Below are 16,613 nucleotides of genomic sequence, written 5' to 3'. Positions count from 1 at the left end.
TCATGCATCAAAGACATGTATACACACTCAGACACATGTCACCAACACATCCATGACACACATGATCATCATATATATTACACACACACACACACACACACACACACACACCATACACTCAACTCCCTGCCCCTAAACCATACCCCCACACATATAAATATACCATGCACAAACTCACAGGCACACCCCCCACCCACATACCATCATACACACGACACCCCTACCCCTCACACCCTGCACAGACCAGACACGTAACACCGCACACACAGCACATGTGCCATTCAACTGGCATGCACACACAGCCACAGACACTGCAACACACACCCCAACACACCATACCACACCACACCCCGCCCGAACAGTTTTACCTCCTAATGGAGCCACTGTTGTTTCTTCCTCAACCTCTTCAGTTCTGGAATCTACCGGGTTGCTGCCTCCAGCCACGGGTGGAGAGGTGACTGGGGGAACCTCGGGCAGGTGGGGCTTCAGGGAGGGGCCCTGGCGGGAGGAGAGGAGAAGAGAGCCCGTGAATCTGCAACACGGATGTCCTGGGGTGGGACCCGACGGTGTCCTTCAGGTGGGTGGTAAATTAAACAAGATGGGTTGACACTGTGGCTGCAACAATGGGCTTGGACACAGAAATAAGGGTGAGGATGGCGACAAGTCCAGGCAGTGTTGTGTGTGGTTGTGCACAGGGTTGCTATGGGTCAGAGCCAACTGGATGGCTCCCCACCACCACCGCCCAGTTTACAGGCTGTTAGCACGGGGCTGGATCTCGGCTGCTCCCTGCCAAAGCAGCTTGCGTGTGCTTTTCTTCTTGCCAGCCTGGAAAGTCCCAGGGCTCCAGGGGTGAGGCTGACAAGCCCCACAGCTCCAGGAGGGTGGGGGTTGGGGGAACAAGTCTTAAGGCCCACCAGGGCCCAGGCACCCCTCCCCTCCCTACCACCAGGTCATCACCACTGACTGACTCAGACCCTACAGGCCACAGTAGGACCACCCCACAGGGTTTCCAGTGCTGCCAATGTCCCCCAAAGCAGACCGACTCGTCTTTCTACCAGGGGGCAGGTGGTGGGTATAGACGGCTGGCCTTCAGTTGGAAGCCTAGTGCTCAACAGTACACTAGCAGGGCTCCCTCCAGGTCCCTAAAAAGAACCTCAACAAGCTCACTGCCATCCAAGTCAATTCTGACTCACAGCGGCTCTATCGGGCTGGGTAGAACGGCCCCTGTGGTGTCTGGGACTGTAACTCTTTACGGGAGTAGAAAGCCTCGTCTTTCTTCCCCAGAGCGGCTGGTGGTTTCGAACTGCTGGCCGTGCGGTGAGCAGCCCAATGGTAAGCACTATGCCACCAGGGCTCCCCAGATCTTGGTTCTTCACTTCATGATACAGCAGCCATGTTTGGATCCCACTTGCCATTTCTTTTCAAAATGTAATCTGCCTCTTCTGAAGTTAACTTGAACCGTGAAAGTCAAAGGTGTATTGTGTGGGGGTCCTTACGTGGCGGAAGGGCCCACTTTGCAAACAACTTCAACGACTAGGCACCAGACATGCTGGTTTCTCCTTGGGAGTCCTTCCCGGATCTCACACTGGTTCACGCCTAGACGTATCCCTCGCTTGTCTCCTGCTCAGCCCACACAGAGGGCGGGACCCCTGGGCAGGCGTCCACCCCCTTGCTTAAGTCCAGCGTCAGCCCTCTGTCGGTCCCAGAAATAGCCTGCTGCCCAGAGTCATCCTGCCTCCTGACTGGCTCCACCCCTAGCTAGGTCATCCTTACAAACGGAACTGGGTTTGGAGTGTGGGGGGGGGGGTGGGAGCGGGAGTGGGGGGGCGGCGGACGCCTGTGCAGGTGGGGTAGCTGTGCCTGCGATTTAGTGAGGAGATGGCCCTGATGGTTCCTGCCCATCTTACTGGGGGTTCCACACAACTCTGACTCTGCTCCGAGGGGGACGAGGGGATGAAGGGCTGAGGCCTAGTTCTTGGGACAGTCTTACAGACCCTGTCGGTCCTGCTCATCGCCACTTGCGACTTGACCCCCTAAATGCCCCTTCTTTCCTCACCTCCCTCGCCTTTCCTCTCCCTTCCCTTCTGTCCTGGTGTCCTCCCAAATCCATGTCCACCTGGAACTTCCGAGTGTCGATATACTATTTCCTCATCTGGAAAGATGGTCTTCACAGATGTAACCAGGTTACCATGGGGTCACAAGGGAGTAAGACAACTAACCAGCCAACTCATGGCTGTCCAGTAGATCGGACTCATGGTGGTCCTCTATGGACAGACTAGAGCTCTCTTCCTAGGGTCTCCAAGGCTGTGATGTTCACAGGGACAGGTCACTACGTACAGGACCAAGGTGGGCCCTAATCCAATAGCTAGGTGTTCCTCATAGGGAGAGGGATCTGTGGACACAGGGCAGAGATAAGGCCACACAAAGTCATAGGCAGGGGCTGGAGGGCTGTGGTCACCAGGCGACGCTCTCTGGGAACCATCAGAAATTGGTGGGATCCACCCACTCCCGGAGTCTGTGGAGGGTGCTTGGCCCTGCTGATGGCCTGGTTTCAAACTTCCAGCTTCCAGAACGATGAGAAATGCATGCCTGTTGTTTGAAGCCACCCAGCAAGTGGTCCGTTATGACAGTGGCCCCGGGAGACTCACACCCGCCCGCCCTCCTGCACTGCCTGTGTTGTTCCAGGTGGTGGGAGCTGGAAGCTGCACTTCTCTGGCCTCCCGGGAGGCTCTCCCTGACTGCGGCTGCACAGCTTTCCCGATTGCTCAGCTCCGTGCAGCTCTGTGGTCAGCTCCCCGAGCCCCAGGGAGCTCACGGGAGGAGGGCGTGCCACGGTCACTTCCAGACCAGGAATGTTTGGACTCAGAAACCTGCATTGCCTCCCAGAGGACTCCAGAAAGAACACACCCCGGGCTGGAGGAGGCCAGCCCTGCTGAGCCCGCTCGGCAGGCCAGGCGTGTAAGAAGGCACAGGCCACCTGAATGGGTCCCGCAGACACACATGCCAGTGTGACCCGACAGTGAACACAGAGGGGACCATAGAAATCACATGTGTGTCTACACACACACACACACACACACACACACACACACACACACACACACTCCACTGTGCAGAAAGAGGCCACCGGGCCAGGGTCCCGGGAGGGGATGTTGGCATCACGGAGTTACTCACCGCCTCTTCTGTGAGACGTGCCTGGCTGTCCTCCAGCCCGCTTCCAAAGTCCCCTGAGACCTGGATGGTGGGCAAGGACCGACGATGATGGCAGCGCCCACTCAGGAGGGCCTGAGCTTCAGCCAGACCAGCCACACGGGCCACCTCCTCTCACAGCCCTTTGTCGGTGGGAGGGGCCAAGGTGGCCACATACGACCCCTGGACAGGGACACTGCCCTTCCCTGCCCAGACCCCTCAATCTGCATATTTAATCAGGTCGATCGGGCATGTCCAATCCCATGAGTTAGTGACACTTTGGAAATCAATCTGGTGGGACAGAACCCATACAGGAAGCCGCCCGTCTGGTGGCAGGTCATCCTGTTCCTGGGGCATCATGCGGGGTCAGCTGAGGAAAGAGAAGCCCCACCCGGGCAGAGAGAGGGTCACCGCTGTGTTACTTAGCCTGGAGAGCTGCGGAAGCCAGGGCAGGATGGGCCGCGCCCGGGGGACTGGGCCGCAGGCCTGTGCTCCTGCCATCAACACCAGTGGTGGATGACCACCCTCGGGGTGTAAGGGGTGTCTGGCCAGTGCTGAGAAGGCCCAGTGAGGGCCCAAAGGGGATGGGAGGGCAGGGGCGCTGGGACTGCCTTCCTGCCCCAACATTTGAGGTCAATAAAACCTGGAGGAGAGAAGGCAGTGGAGCCCTCTGCTGACCTTCTCCACCGGAACGCTCACAGCGAGGTCACCTCTCAGGAACGTTCACGGGGGCCCTGGGAGAAGACAGGGCAGGCCTGGGAGGGGTGCACAGTGGCCACTCGGATTCATTGGACCCACCTGGCAGTGCTGCCTACCAGGGGACAAGCACTAACATCAACTACATCCCTGGATTTCTCTAGGTGCAAAAGCCACAAATTATCATAGAAATCTGGGTGTAATAATAATACCCCAGCGGCCCACCACACACACACCCCTGGCCCCACCCGGGTGTTGTCGATGGTGCACACGGCCAGGAAAGTGCATATCCATTTGGGGAGAGGCCAGCTTTCTGGCCTGGGGTTAGCTCCCCACCCTTCAACTCCAGGGGCTAGCAGGGCTTATTCTGGGTGGCCCGGTAACTCATCTCTCCCTATCTCTATACAGTAGAACATGAAAGCTGGGGTCTGGTGATGTGGAAACCTGGCCAAGAAGGAGGACTCGAATATCGCCCCCCAGAAATCGGGCACAAGTGCGAAGTCTTCCTTCTGTCCAAGGCCACCTCAGAGTCTCCCTGTCTGCCCCTCACCACCCACACCCAGGGCTGTGCATTTGTCTCTTGCGACAGTGACGACTACGCATAGCAAGACCCAACTGGCGATTCTCGGGTGGGCTGCGATAGGTGCTCTCTATGTGGTTTTAAACGCAAAACTCACGACATGGAAGGATGTTCCTGATGTTACAGGAATGAACAAAAGACATGGGCCCAGGCTTCTGGTCACCCAAGCAGTATCTTTCCTTTATGTCTATGATAGTTAGGTTTCTTGTGCCAACCTGGCCAATAGGGACATGTGGGATTAATCAGGTCATATTTTGATTGGAAGGCAAAGAGTTAAATGGCTCCACAAAGCCCGCCCCCCTTTCTCTTGCTCTCTGGTGATTGGAGCATGCTGGAGCATGCTGCTGCTTTACCTAGTTCTCTGCCTCAACCTGTGAGCTACACTACCTGTGGCCAAGCCAACCCAACCCGTGAATCGTGTAGCACTAGAGCTTGAGGTTCCTTTGAGACCTGCTTTGCCACGCTGCTGGTGCAAACGTCTCTTGAGCTCGAGGCTGGTAGATCCTGCCGCCTTGCATAGTGTGAGTTCCAGATCTCATCCAGGCCTGCTTCTAGAGCTACTGATTGTTGCTGACCCACCATGCTGCCTGCTGCCTGTGGGCACACTGTTTGCCCTGCCCAAGGAGGGGTCTGCTGTCTTCTTCCTTGACCTTGGACCCGGCAGTCCACCCGAGTTGAAGGACTTCCAGCATATGAACTGTTCCACAGAAGTGAGTTGAACTGAACCCTCCGTACTGCTGTGTGGACTAATTAGCTGTTAATAGTCCTTCTCACTGTATAAACCTATATATATATGTAAACCTACATATATATATTACATATATATATACATATATATATGTAATCATAAGTGTCCTGTTTTGTGTGTGTGTGTGTGTGTGTGTGTGTGTGTGTGTGTGTGTATATATATATATGTAATCATAAATGTCCTGGTTTTGTTTCTCTAGAGAACCCTGCCTAACACAGCGTCATTCTGGGGTTTCTGAGGAAAGAAAGGATGCCCCACCAAGCTGCTGCCACCGCCACTCACCCCATCCGAGTCATCGCCGTCCTCATCCAGGCAGTGTGTGGGGTTCACCTGGGGGTCCCCTCGTATTCTCAGCTCTGCGATCAAACCCTAGACACCGAGGGAGAGAAGAGACATCACCGTCAGCTCCAGGCAGGCAGTGGGCACGGGGAGGCTGAATACTGGATTACGGGGATGAGGTCGCGGTGCCCAAAGAACCCCATTCTTGGGTTGTTCATGGCACTCACGCCTTACTGAGGAGGTGGGGTGTGGGTCACGGCCTGCTGGGGGCGCGCGCAGTGTGAGTGTGTCTCCCCTGGCGAACATATGTGATGGGCCAACTAGAGCACCTGTCCGCTACAACGCTCAGTAGGCTGGACAGTGGTGAGTGATGGGAAGGTGTGTGAGTGTGTGCGTGACTGTGTATGTGTGTGTGCGCGAGGGTGGTGGGGTGGACACGTGCTCTTCCCTGAGAAAGCACCAGGAGGCGCCCTCACCTAGGGAAAACACAGGCAGTCACCCACTGCTCCCAGGGAGCAGGCCTGCCCACCTGGTTGGCCCCACGGTGAGAACCGGACCTAGAATCCAAAGGCAACTGCAGAAAAACTCTCAAGATGGAAATTCTGGGCCCTCTGAAGATGCAGGTGAGAGATAAGTGAGGGGGCACAGGTCAACAAGGGGACAGGGGGAGTCAGCTTGTGTACAAGTCCCCAGCCTCTAGGGGACTCAGACCCGCTTGGGTGACAGCCACTGAGCACTGCAGTCTACATTCTAGAAAAACTTGCTCCCCCAAGCAGGCAGCACTGGACTCTCTGGATTCTGCAGTGATAGGAGCAGGTGTGGTCCTCCTGCAGGTGGTGGGTACTGGGGGTGCGGGCACGGGATGTCCTGCAGAACATTTGAGGGCAAGTCCCCACCCAGACTAAAGCCATCCTGCATGGCTCAGGCACCTGCAGGCAGATTAGACACTTCACAGATTTATGCAGTGGGTCCCAAACGCATCCGGAAGCTACAGAACATCTGCCCCTGGACGAGGTGGGGATGGGTTAGGAGGCTTGGCTGAAGAGGCTGTGCCAGGAAGCAGTGAGCCGTGCATACCTGCTGCCTCCTGCCAGCAGCTTCCCCGTGACTTGTTTAGTTGAAGAAGATGCCAGTGGAGCTAAAGGCACAGGATCACTGCAAGTGTTCAGCACACTTAGAGCCCCGTGCTATGAAACAAGAGGGGCTGGAAACTGAGGGATCACAGTGGGTTTCACCACTTAAAACGTCTCATCTCATTTCTTTTACATTTAACTCTGACTCATACTGACCTCATGTGTGTAGAGGGAAGTTTGCTTCAATGTTTTTTTTTTAATTAAAAATTTTATTTTTAGGGTTCCCAAGGCTGTACAGTGTAGTGGCTATGTGCTGGACTACTAACCTCAAGGTTAGCAGTTTGAAACCACCAGCTGCTCTTTGGGAGAAAGATGAGGTTTGCTACTCCTGTTAAGAGTCAGTCTTGGGAACCCACAGGGGTAGTCCTACCCTATCCCATAGGTCTGATATAGGTTGGCACTGACTCATGACAGTGAGTTTTTGGTTTAACTATTTTTTTAATAGATGACCAGGCCTTTCTCTTAAGGAACCACTAGGTAAAGTCCAATCTCCAACACTGTGGCCAGTAGCTGTTATGAGTTGAGATGTGTCTCCCCTACCCCAACTTGGGTAAGCATGATTCTCAGTAGTCCATAATTATCCTTCATTTTGTGGTAATTATCCTACACACAGTAAATCCTAAACTCTATGATGATAATGAGGTAGGATTAGAGGCAGTTATGTTAATGAGGCCGGATGCACTCTACGGGATTAGGTTTTACATTGAGCCAATCTCTTTTCAAAGGTGAGAGAATAACACTAGGTTTATGAGACACATCATCTTGATGCACTTCAATTTCCTCAATGAAAATTACAGAAACTATTTACATTTACCTCCTACCATTTATGCTGACTTTCATCCATTTAATGAGACAAATATCTATCCAAATTCATTTCCTTCTAAACCTTCTAATCCCAATGTTCTCTGTGTGGTATACCTTCTCTCTGACGCGAGTGAGTTGGATAGGAACCCCCGTGAGTCGGTTTCATTCATGAGAGCATGAGTTTAGTAAAAAGTATAAACAGAGTCAAAGAGTTCTTAGAAAGCAACCATCACCTGAAAGTCAGACAATGCAGGAGATCGTCATAGTGACCAACCGACGCCACCCTTACGATACGTCAAACCCAATATCTCAAATATTGTGTAATGTCAAAAACTATAACTTTTATATAACTATATTGTATCACAGTTTCATTTATAAGTTAATAGTGTATAATTATGTTGTTTTAAAATACTTTTTTAAAGAAAAGGTGTGGTTTTGTTCACATGATAATTTGATGTGTGTCCATAGAGATAGTTATCTAAGTAAGGTTTGTAAACCAGTATTGAACGAGCCAGCAGAGACCATAAGGACCTAGGTACCACTGAGAGAAGACCCAGGAGTTGAGTACAACCTTTGAACCCAGAGACCCTACACTGAGAACCTCCTAGACCCAGGGGAAGATTGATGTCATGACCCATGTAGATCTTCAAGGAATGCCAAGCCCACAGGCATGGACAGGGGACAAGGGCCTTCCTCTAGTGCTGACACAGAAAGTCTTGCCCTAGAGCTGGACTCCTAGCCACCTAAACTGTGAGAAAATACACCTCTGTATCTAAAGTAATCCCCTTGTGATATTTCTCTTTTAGCAGCACTAGATAACTCAGACAGTAGCTGAGCACTTAACTACTTGTTTCACTCATGGATTCTTCTCCTAGATATTATCTACATTTTAAGTGGTGTGTAAATGATACAAATCCTATCGCTCCTCATTGTTCTCTGTCTTGCTCTATTTCCCAGGAAATTCCAGGATCAACTGCCTCTTAGTCTCCCACCCTTCCTCCCTTAGCCTGGGAGTGGGGTCTCATGGTCCTGAGGGGGGAGGAACACTCGAGGTTGATTGTCCCTTAAACAGAGGAGAAAACTGGGTGATTGGATGCAGCACCTCCTAAGACCCAGCTCCCTCTCAGGAGGTGATGGCATGTGTATTTCCTCCTCCCAGTCCCCTGTCTACACAAGAGCCTGTTGTGTTTCAAACAAATAAGCCTAGCCCCTCATCACCTAACCCAACAGGAGCCTGGCGTCAGCTACACTTCTCATTGCATTTCCTTATACTGCTTACACTTAGTGTCTGACCTTCTGACTTCCAAGACCAGACTCAGCCATTACTCTTTACATTACAGCCATTTACATCTAACTTCTTTACTGCTTTTTCTAGTCTTGTCACACCCAAACACCTACATACAAATTATTTTTACTATAAACACATGTTCTTCGATTTCTTCATTCTATTAGGATAAGAAATCTAATAAATATGTCAGTGATTATGGAAGGGTTCAAGTTATTGATAAAAGGGGGTCCTGGATAGGAGCAATGTAGAGAGACTATAGAAGGGAAGGATCCAGAAGTTATCGTAGAAACATAGACTTACAGATGTCATGAACTCTCCCTCAGTACATGAACTGCCTGGCTGGTTATGGCTGGGTTGAGATTGCAGGGAAGGTTGAAGTTACTGGAGTCAAGGGAGGCCAGTAGTTTTATTCAGGGCATAAGGTTGATTCCATTGCATGAAGGATATCCTTAGCATGAAGGATAAGTCTTCTAACATCTCAGTTTCAAAGGCTCCAGAACATTGATCACTTTACTTTTATGTAGTGCAGCCAAAGTTACATGCTGAGGGAAATTCATAGCCTTAACACTTTCATCATGAAACGATGTAGACGACAAGCATTCCACTAAAAGTGCTCACAGTCTAGACGAATGCACCCACAAAAGCATGAACGACTTTGTCCTGTACCCAAACATATTCAAGTTCTTAGCATGTGCTTTTGTAGATGAGGGATCACGGAATATTTATGGATTGTTTCTTTGACTAAACAAATAACTGAACTTTAAAGAGAGTCATAAAAATCCTACAGCAAAAAATAAAGGCATACTTCATAACAATAAGATCAAACTAAGTGAATTAATGAGGAAATGGATGCACCATCAAAAAGAAATCAAGTTTAAAAAAAGAGACTATTGACATCAATGATGACATCCTTTGATCAATGCGTTCTTCTGAATCTGGCTTGTGAGTCGTGCGGCTGCACTGCTGCAATCATTTAAAACTATTAGTAATATTGTTCAGCAATTTCCACATTCTGTTGGAACATCTTTCTTTGGAATTGGCAAGTATATGAATCTGTTTCAGTCATCTGGCAAAATAGCTGTTGAGTTAGTTAATTGTGCCAGCCTGGCTGATAATCACATGTGGGGCTGGTTGAAAGGCGGAGGGATAAATGGGTGGTGAAGCCTCGCCTTTCTAGTTCTCGGGTCTCTTGTTTTGTGATGGTTGCATCGGGTGCAGCTGCCTTAGCAGTTCCCTGCTTCAGCTTGCAAGATGGATTTCCTACAAGACATCCCCAAGGAGAAGCCGCATGGATCTATCCCGATGCAGCCCTGGGTGCTGGAGCAGCCATGTGGAGACCCCTGCCAGTGCTGAGATGCTTACACGTTCACTGACTCAGCTTTCCTCCTGCAGTCGGCATTATTGCCTCTGTTTTGTGAGGTGAAGGACTTTGTGGACTGGTGTGTTGGGTATGGGTTAATGTTGGACTTGTGGGCTTGGGCAGCATTGGGTTGGGATGTTTTCGTGATGCACATTTTCTTTGCATAAAACTCTCTCTAATACGCGAGTTGCTGTGGATTTGTTTCTCCAAAGTACCTAGACTAATACAGCTGTCTTCCAAATTTCTTGACATAAACTAGTGCATGTTTCCAGCACAGCATCTGTTCATTGAAACATCTCAATTGGTATTCTGTCCATTTCTGGAGCCTGTTTTTCACCAATAACTTCAGTGCTACTTGGACTTCTTCTTTTGATACTTCCTGAGATGGGTAAACACTGACCAATTCTGTTGGTACAGTGACTATGTATAATTCTACCATCTTCTTTTAATTCTTCCTGTGTTGTTCAATATTTGGCCCATCGAATCCCTTCAATTTTGCAATTTAAGGCCTAAATTTTCTTCCCAGTTCTTCCAACTGCCTAGAACGTTCTTCCTTTTTGGTTTTCTAACTCCAGGCCTTTCACATATTGTATAATATTCCATTTATTTTACTTTGTTTTTTAGTGTCATCCTTTGAATTATTCTGTTCAACACTTCTACTTCACCATTTCCCCATTTATTTTAGCTACTCTATATTCAAGAGCTAGTCTCAGAGCCTTTTTCTGATATCCATTGTGGGTGTTCTATCGATCCTGTTAATGATCTTTGTTATCTTCACGTATGATGCTCTTGATATCAGTTCACAACTCATCTGGTCTCTTGTCATGTGTGTTCAGTGTCTGATATGTGCTTCCGATGGTCTCTAGATTCAGGTGGGATGTACTCAAGATCATCCTTTGGCACTCAAGAACTTGTCTTAGTTTTCTTCAGTTTCAACTTGAACCTGCAAATGTGCAGCTGTGGTTCTGTTTCACTGTTGGCTCCCAGTCTTGTTCTGATTGGTGATATTGAGTTTCTCTATGGCTTCTTCCTACAGATGTTACCAATTTGATCTCTGTGTATTCCATAGGGTGAGATGCATGTGAATCGTTGCCATTTGTGTTGAATAAATGTTCATCTTCGACAAGATGGACTGCACTGTGGCTGCAGGAATGGGCTCAAACATGGGAACGACCGTGAAGGTGACTGGGGAGGGGGTGTTTCACCCTGCGGTGCACACAGGGCTGCTATGAGTCAATGCTGACTGGATGGCACCTAAAAACGATGTTAAAAAGGGTATTTGCCATGAATAAGTTGTTGGTCTGATGAATAAAATTCTATCACATGCTCTCTGCAGTCATTTCTATCAGCAAGGTCCTATTTTACAGTTACCAATCCTTCACAAGTGATTATCAATGCATTTGACTGCATGTTTGATCCATTTCAGACTGCAGAAATTGGCAAAAATCTTCTGTTTGTTTATCTGTTTGTTTATCTCTAGTGGCTGGTTTACAAATTTGAATAATAGTTATATCAACTGGTCTTCATAGTAGATGAGTGGATGCCATCCTACCATATACAGGGTTGCACTTCAGGACAGACCTTGAAATCATGTTTTGGACAATGTGTGCGGCACATTCCTCACCCATTTCTCATTACTGGCACGATAGACCAGATGACCATCTGATTCAAAAAGGCCGATGCCAGTCCATTTCAGCTCACCAACGCCTATAGACTATTGATCAATAGGCATTCCATTGCATTTTGACAACGTCCAATTTCTCTAAAATCATACTTAGTACATTCCATGTTCACATTTTTAATGAACGTTGATAGCCATTTCTCCTCCCAAAAGTTTCACTCCATCCAGTCATTAAGGTTGACCCTATTTTGAGGAGACAGCACTTCCTCAGCTGTATTTCCATTGCCTCTCAACCTGCGCGGCTCATCTTCCGGCGCTGTACCAGACCACGTCCCACTGACGTGCATCAGGATCTTCCGGCGCTCTATCAGACCACGTCCCACTGACGCGCATCAGGATCTTCTGGCGCTGTACCAGACCATGTCCCACTGACGCGCATCAGGATCTTCTGGCGCTCTATCAGACCACGTCCCACTGAAGAGCATCAGGATCTTCTGGCGCTGTACCAGACCATGTCCCACTGATGCGCATCAGGATCTTCTGGTGCTCTATCAGACCACGTCCCACTGAAGCGCATCAGGATCTTCTGGCGCTCTATCAGACCACGTCCCACTGACGCGCATCAGGATCTTCCGGCGCTCTATCAGACCACGTCCCACTGATGCGCATCAGGATCTTCCGGGGCTCTACCAAACCACGTCCCATTGAAGCGCATCAGGATCTTCCGGCGCTCTACCAAACCACGTCCCACTGATGCGCATCAGGATCTTCTCCGGCCACTGTCTTAGCAGTAACTCATCGGGCCCTTCTGACTTACCTTAGTTTGGAAGATCTGCTGAAACCAATCCATTTGAAATGCCAGTGGTATATCTGCCAGGCATCGAAGCAACATGCAAGCCATTACAATATGACAAATGGATGGACAGAGGCATAGAACTACTGAGATGAGTTGAAAATAATGTTTTAGGCAAAATATTGCAACAACTAGATGGACTGAATGATTCCCAGGAGATCATGAGATACTGATGACTAAATCTGACTCATTAGGGAGAAAAAAGTTGAAAACCCCAAGAACAATTAAGATCCGCCCCCCTTCTCATCAACATGGGTATTTTTCAATAGGAGAAAAACAGAAAACATTCTGGAAGGTTCTGCCTGGCAGCTGCGCTGGACAGAGGGGCCTCAGTGTGATGCCGAGCCCCTCACCAAGCAGCTGTATGGTGCTCACCCTCATCTGGAGAAAACTGCGGGGACACACAGTTTCCTCTCAGCTCCCAAAGCACTGCGTTCATTTCTGCCAAATCTTAGACATCACATGACCTGAAAGAGTCTTTCCCAAGATTCTCAATTCAGAAAGTCTGGAAAACCTTGTGCTAAACTGATTTTGTTTTCTTTACTATCAAAAAATGTAATTTCCCTCTCTTTCAGCTGGAATCTGGCTTAACTCCCACAGAGAAAATTCCTCAGTTTTTTCATCTGTGGGGGCACAGGGACTCAGAGCTCTGCTGGTCAAGCAAAACCAACTGGAGCACAAGCCACGCCCAGGCCTCAGGACAAGAAGACCAGTCAGTAAGCAGAGAAGCTTCAATTACTCCTCTGTGACCCTCTCCCTAACTCTTACAGATTGTGCGGCCCATGTTGAAAATCAAAATTATCTTCTCTAGGTCAGATTTAACCTCATAACTGTTTAGAACAGCCCAGTGGCTGGGAAAAAAAAAGACAAAGTAAAAAGGCAAGTGACAAACAAGGAAATATTACTTGCAGTGTAGAAAACAAAGAGTTTGTTTCCTTCGTCTATGAAGAGCGCTTATAAACCAATATGGTGTTGGTGAAGAACACTGAGTATACCACAGAATGGCGGAAGCATCAACAGATCTTTCTTGAGGAAGACACCACGCTCGTTGGAAGTAAAGATGGCAAGACTCTCTTATGTACTCTGGACAGGTTCTCAGGATAGGGTCTCGTCCCTGTTGGGAAATAGGCTCGGCAAAGCCTATGGCCAGCATAAGGGAGGAAGAGTCTCGGGGAGATGGGCTGATTCAGTGGCTGCAGCAATGGGCTCCAGCAGCAGCACCGTGAGCGTGACAATGGCCGAGTATTTGTACGATGATGATACGGAGGGAGGCAGGATCAACTCCCTGGCACCTAGCAACAATAACTACATAAATCAACAAGGCATGGTCGAACTCATTAACAAAATTTTTAAAACAAAAATGCAGACGACATAAACAAGCCTTTCACAAATTAAGTAGAAACAGCTAAAAAGTACATGAAAAATATGTGTGTTTGCTATCATGAGTGTAGGGGCTAAGCTGAAGCAGATCGGAGCCCCGCTTCCCTGCATGTCCCCAGAGGTCAGCAGCGGCCCCCCTGAAATGAGGAGACCGGAAAACGATGCCCAGACTGCCTGACTGCCTGCCTGCCAGAGCTGATAAACAACACCTGGGCCATAAACCTTGCTGCTGCAGCACGGACCTCCTCTCCCTGCGTTCCTTTAAAAACCCCAGACCCCGGACAAAGCCCGCGATCCCCCTGGGCTACTTGGTACAGCTATTTCTGTTTCTGCTCTCCCTGGGTCCTTTGAGTTATCTTTGTCCGTCTCCCTGCGCCTCAGTTTACCTCTCACTCGTCCTGTGCCTCAGTTCGTCTTTACCATGAGTAGTCCAAGAAATGGCTGTTAAACCACCCGGTCCTCTTTCTTAGCCTCCAGCTGGCAAACATGGATACACAGAACACACCCACCCTGGAGATGTGAGGGAACAGGTCCCCCTGGCCTCTGCCCCGCATGAGCGTGCGCACCCTGCTCTTCTCAGCGAACAACGCCACGGAGCTGCAGGCTCCACAAGTCCACTCCCCCACGATCAGGAAGACCCTTTCTCTAACCAAACCTTAAAGATGCGTGGAGTTCTCGAGAGACATTACTCCCCTAAGAAATGCCTGGGAGAAGCAAAATAGGCCAGCAAACCCCACCTCTCACCAGATAAGAATACTCTCTTGGATATCTTTCCAACTCATCACGTTTGAGGATCACAGTGAAAACAGAGAGACGGCAAAGACCTGGCAGGTCCCAACTCTGGGTGTGTAGCTGTATGTGTGTGTGTGTGGGGGGGGGGAGGTGTCCAAAGGCCCGGCCAAAGGTGAAAGGTGGGCTTCCAGAACCCTGAGACAGCAGAACTTGGGAAACTATAAACAAGCACCACTTGTCTAGGATTATTCACTCACCTTCTCTGGGGGACAGAAGTGTGGCCCTCTCGCACACAGAGAACCCTGTGTTAGATGGCTGTCACTCTAGCGGAGGGGGCGGGCTGTGTGAGGCAGCTCTGGCTGGAGGCCCGTGTGCGGGCTCGTCAGTGCGGGAACTGAGCCTCCAAAGACTTTAAGGGGCGGTCATAGGGATCGCAGCTGCCCGAGAGCTCACCCGGCTTCCTGGCACCAGCCGTCCCCCCTGTGTGCAAAGAGGCGGTGCCCCAAGGAGACACAGGGCCGACGGACTGAGGGACTGCCCTCCCCTGGTGAAGCTCGGCACGCACTCTTCCAGCACATGCCACTCTGACTGCAGGCTCTGTGAGTGGGCAGTGGTCTGCTGCTTTTACAATACAGGTTTTGCATTAGGAAAACATTACAAAAGCTCTTCCTCATGATACTAGAGATCACCCTGTTGGATGTTGATTCAAGTTCATGCACTCTACAAACCCCGTCATCCTTCACCTGATGTTGCTTAACAAGCATGTCGCAAGTGACGGCTTTGACAAATAAACATTGAAGTCCTCGCCATTCAGGAGGAAAATCGGATGTGTGCCTATTAATGGCATCCAAACCGAACCAGTGCGGTACTGATAATAAATAAGAGTGTGCACTAGAAAAGTAGTCAGTGCTGCCAAAGCACCTGGAGGGCTTCGTAAGAGATTTCTTTTTTTCGTTAGGCAACAGATTCATGGGTTAAACAAGGCTTCTGAACTACTGGTCTGAGCATTTTCGGATATTGGGTAATATGTATCTATTCAGATGGCTCCACTTTTTGCTGACTAGAGTCGTAAAAGCCTGAAAGCAGCCATTTAAGGAGCAACAAAGGTCTCTTCCAATTATTACAACCCTCCCCCTACCACCGCCACGCTGGAAAAAGTAGCTCAAGAGACAGTAACCGACATGTCAGAGTAATGGATAAACAAGCACCCATGAGTGTCAGACCGGAAAAGGCTAGATGGTGTCTGACCCACCCTGCGGTCACCCAAGGCTCTAATCAAGTCCTGATTCAAGGAGGTGAAGTACTAAAAAAAGACAAGTTCTGCATTACGAAAACATAAAGAATTCTCATACCCACGACACTAAAGGTCACCTGTTAGACGTTCTTAAAAATCTGTGCATTCCAACAAATATTTGCTTAGCTGTGCTGCAAAATAATCCTTAAAGGCAGCTTATTTGTTCCATTTAATTCTTTCTCGGTGACTAGGCCCACTGAAACCAGAAAGGCTGGTTTCATTATTTATTAACAACTTTTCACTGAAAACAGTCAGAAAACAGTAGCAATTTATGAGCACCGCCATCTTCAAGATTAACAAGCAGACTCCACTTTCTAAACTATGACTATCCCATTTCCTAGATGAGTGACCGTGTGCTACATTCCAACATGAACTAGACATTTTCTAAACTTCCGGAGCCCCATCACCACGACTCACTCATCTTACATGCTTGTCACCAATCAGAAATGTTGTTTCAGAGTTCCTGAGAAGTTTGTAATAAGCATGTCAAGAATCCTATCTGATGGTCAGAGTTAACAAATGGTGCCCCAGGCTGTCTGGTTTTCAATAATGGGGAGCATGCTCTTGGCACAGAACAGGAGCTCCGATGAAATCTGTCAGGCAGGGCGGGTGCTCTACAGATGCCAGGGCACGAACGATGCGGGTGCCCTGCCCAT

At 49.3% G+C, this 16,613-nt stretch overlaps 1 protein-coding gene across 2 annotated transcripts in view; it reads right to left on the bottom strand.

Annotated features, from left to right (window-relative positions):
• The window catches only part of COL18A1 (collagen type XVIII alpha 1 chain), a 104,766-nt gene that overhangs the window by 26,574 nt on the left and 61,579 nt on the right, over nt 1-16,613 (bottom strand). For both annotated transcript variants that reach the window (XM_045284595.1, XM_045284594.1), the window contains exons 3-5: nt 5,496-5,582; nt 3,175-3,234; nt 369-498 (exon numbers count right to left, since the gene is read on the bottom strand). In XM_045284595.1, coding sequence (XP_045140530.1) covers nt 369-498; nt 3,175-3,234; nt 5,496-5,582 — 277 coding nt within the window. The remainder of the gene's footprint in view (nt 1-368; nt 499-3,174; nt 3,235-5,495; nt 5,583-16,613) is intronic.

This window comes from Echinops telfairi, unplaced genomic scaffold (assembly GCF_000313985.2).
Source record: "Echinops telfairi isolate 266 unplaced genomic scaffold, ASM31398v2 ScPeMD7_7469;HRSCAF=8507_0, whole genome shotgun sequence".
In the NCBI taxonomy this organism is placed as follows: Eukaryota; Metazoa; Chordata; class Mammalia; order Afrosoricida; family Tenrecidae; genus Echinops; species Echinops telfairi.
The sequence above is the reverse complement of the archived record's forward strand: the minus strand, read 5'-3'. Positions and strand labels throughout refer to the sequence as shown.